The sequence below is a fragment of the Sinocyclocheilus anshuiensis genome, unplaced genomic scaffold (assembly GCF_001515605.1).
Source record: "Sinocyclocheilus anshuiensis isolate Anshui unplaced genomic scaffold, SAMN03320099.WGS_v1.1 scaffold387, whole genome shotgun sequence".
In the NCBI taxonomy this organism is placed as follows: Eukaryota; Metazoa; Chordata; class Actinopteri; order Cypriniformes; family Cyprinidae; genus Sinocyclocheilus; species Sinocyclocheilus anshuiensis.
Window position 1 is genome coordinate 1495982 of NW_015549624.1, and position 1951 is coordinate 1497932.

Sequence of the window (1951 nt, forward strand, 5' to 3'; positions counted from 1 at the left end):
GGAGGCAGGATCAACACTAGTATAGTGGTGTGGCGCTCACCCTGGTTGTTCACAGCCCAAAAAACAGGTCAGTGGAACATGACACACACCGACGTCAACCCAAATGACTGCCAGTCGACACGTCCTGCGTCCCGACTCAAAGTCTCCTCGACCTTTTCCCTTCGACAACACAAAAAAAATCTCGCTTTCTGACTTGGGGAGATGAGACCACCAGTTCTTGACTTAAAACTGAAACTTTGAGTGTGTAAAATAATAATAAAAAGTATTATGTTGAATTATTTTTCTAATGCATCTCAGGAACAGAAAAATCAGATATCAGCATACTAACAGCCTCTTTTTTTTTTTGACATTCAGCTGCTTCAGCAACAGAACTTTCTCATTCATATCAAAGCACTAACTTAATTTCCTTGCATAACAGAAATGTAAAACAATGCCACAACTTAATTTCCCTGAAACAAACACTTGCACAAGCCCCAACACTCACTCTCTCTCTCTGTCTCTCTCGCTCTTTCTCTTTGCACGAGACGCTCTAACAGAGAGTTGGCTGACTATGAATAAAGCCCTTTGCAGCTCGACTCGATCGCAAAAAAGGAAGTTTACAAAAAGGACAGACAGAACCCCAGCATGCTTTTCTCCTCTTACCTTTCATAGCTGAAATCACAAAATACATCATTAAGCTCAGCGGTCCATAAGCGAGCGGTATCGCGCGTGCTAGCTCAAGCAGTCCACTGCTGTTTCAGCAGCAGCTGGCCAGCATAGCTCTGCCGCTCAGCTGCGCTCGCATGACCACACCAGAATCCATGTGACTCTGACATCAGCGCTCCCTCACTCTTGGGCCCGCCCCTGGGTTGTGATTGGCAGAGGAGGTGGCCAATGAAAGGGGAGGGGAGGGAAAAAAGGGGGTTGGGTCTTTTTCTACAGACTGCAGTGGCTGTGGCCGGGGCTGATGGGATGGTGAGGAGGGTACGAGGCGGCTGTCACTATCTCTTGTGCTTTATCGCAAACAAGAGAAAGTCATAACAGAAGCACAACAACAAACAAGGTTTTTTTTTTCAGCTCGCAATCATGATGGTAAAACGACTGAGAGAATGGTTAGTGGGACACAAAAAAAGTAAGGGCTTATATAAAAAAGGACAAATAAGAGGTGTTTTACAATGATTATATATATATATATATATTATATCATTATTATTACATAAAACAGAAACACAATACCAAACAATTTTTTAAGAGATCAATCTAGAGACTGAAAGAATCTTTGGTGGGATGTACTGTATTATAAATATGATAAAATGCTACCATTTATTATGCATAGTGTCATTATTAAATATTTTTAAAGTGCTAAATTACAGAAACATGCCACGAATAACCTAGGACCTATTTGTAATTTCAAAATTGAATATTTGATTAATATTTTAACAAACTGTCTAACAGCTTTGTACAGTTTGTTAATCAATGTTCATTATATACACACATACATTCGGATAAATCATTATTTTTAATCATCATTAATTTAATATATATAATTCAATATTTTACTACATCTATCTATCTATCTATCTATCTATCTGTCTGTCTGTCTGTCTGTCTGTCTGTCTGTCTGTCTGTCTGTCTATCTGTCTGTCTGTCTGTCAGTCATTTAAAATTTAAACAAATCTAGATTAATTACTTGACTTCACTAATCGAATAATTGGTTGTCGATTTATCTAGCTGTTGTAGCAACGTGACCCATTCTAAGCAACTAATTCCTTAAACAAGAGGTCCTGAACAATTTTTTATGAGTCCAATTAGTAGACTGTACCATTGTGTAATTTACTGGACACCCATTCTCAGGGACGCGGGAAGTAGGGGTGCTGAGGGGGCTGCAGCACCCCCTGTTTTCACATGGTTGCAAATGCAACGCCAAGTTTGTTCATTTAAATTTATTCAGTTTTAGCATTTAATAATTTAT

The 1951-nt window shown here is 39.2% G+C and overlaps 1 protein-coding gene across 1 annotated transcript in view; it reads right to left on the reverse strand.

Annotated features, from left to right (window-relative positions):
* Positions 1-828, reverse strand: part of LOC107659510 (nuclear receptor ROR-alpha-like) — a 66935-nt gene extending 66107 nt beyond the window's left edge. The window contains exon 1 of the mRNA XM_016448481.1: positions 643-828. Within this exon, the coding sequence (XP_016303967.1) occupies positions 643-673 (31 nt within the window). The 5' untranslated portion in view covers positions 674-828. The remainder of the gene's footprint in view (positions 1-642) is intronic.
* Between the last annotated feature and the right edge of the window lie 1123 nt (positions 829-1951).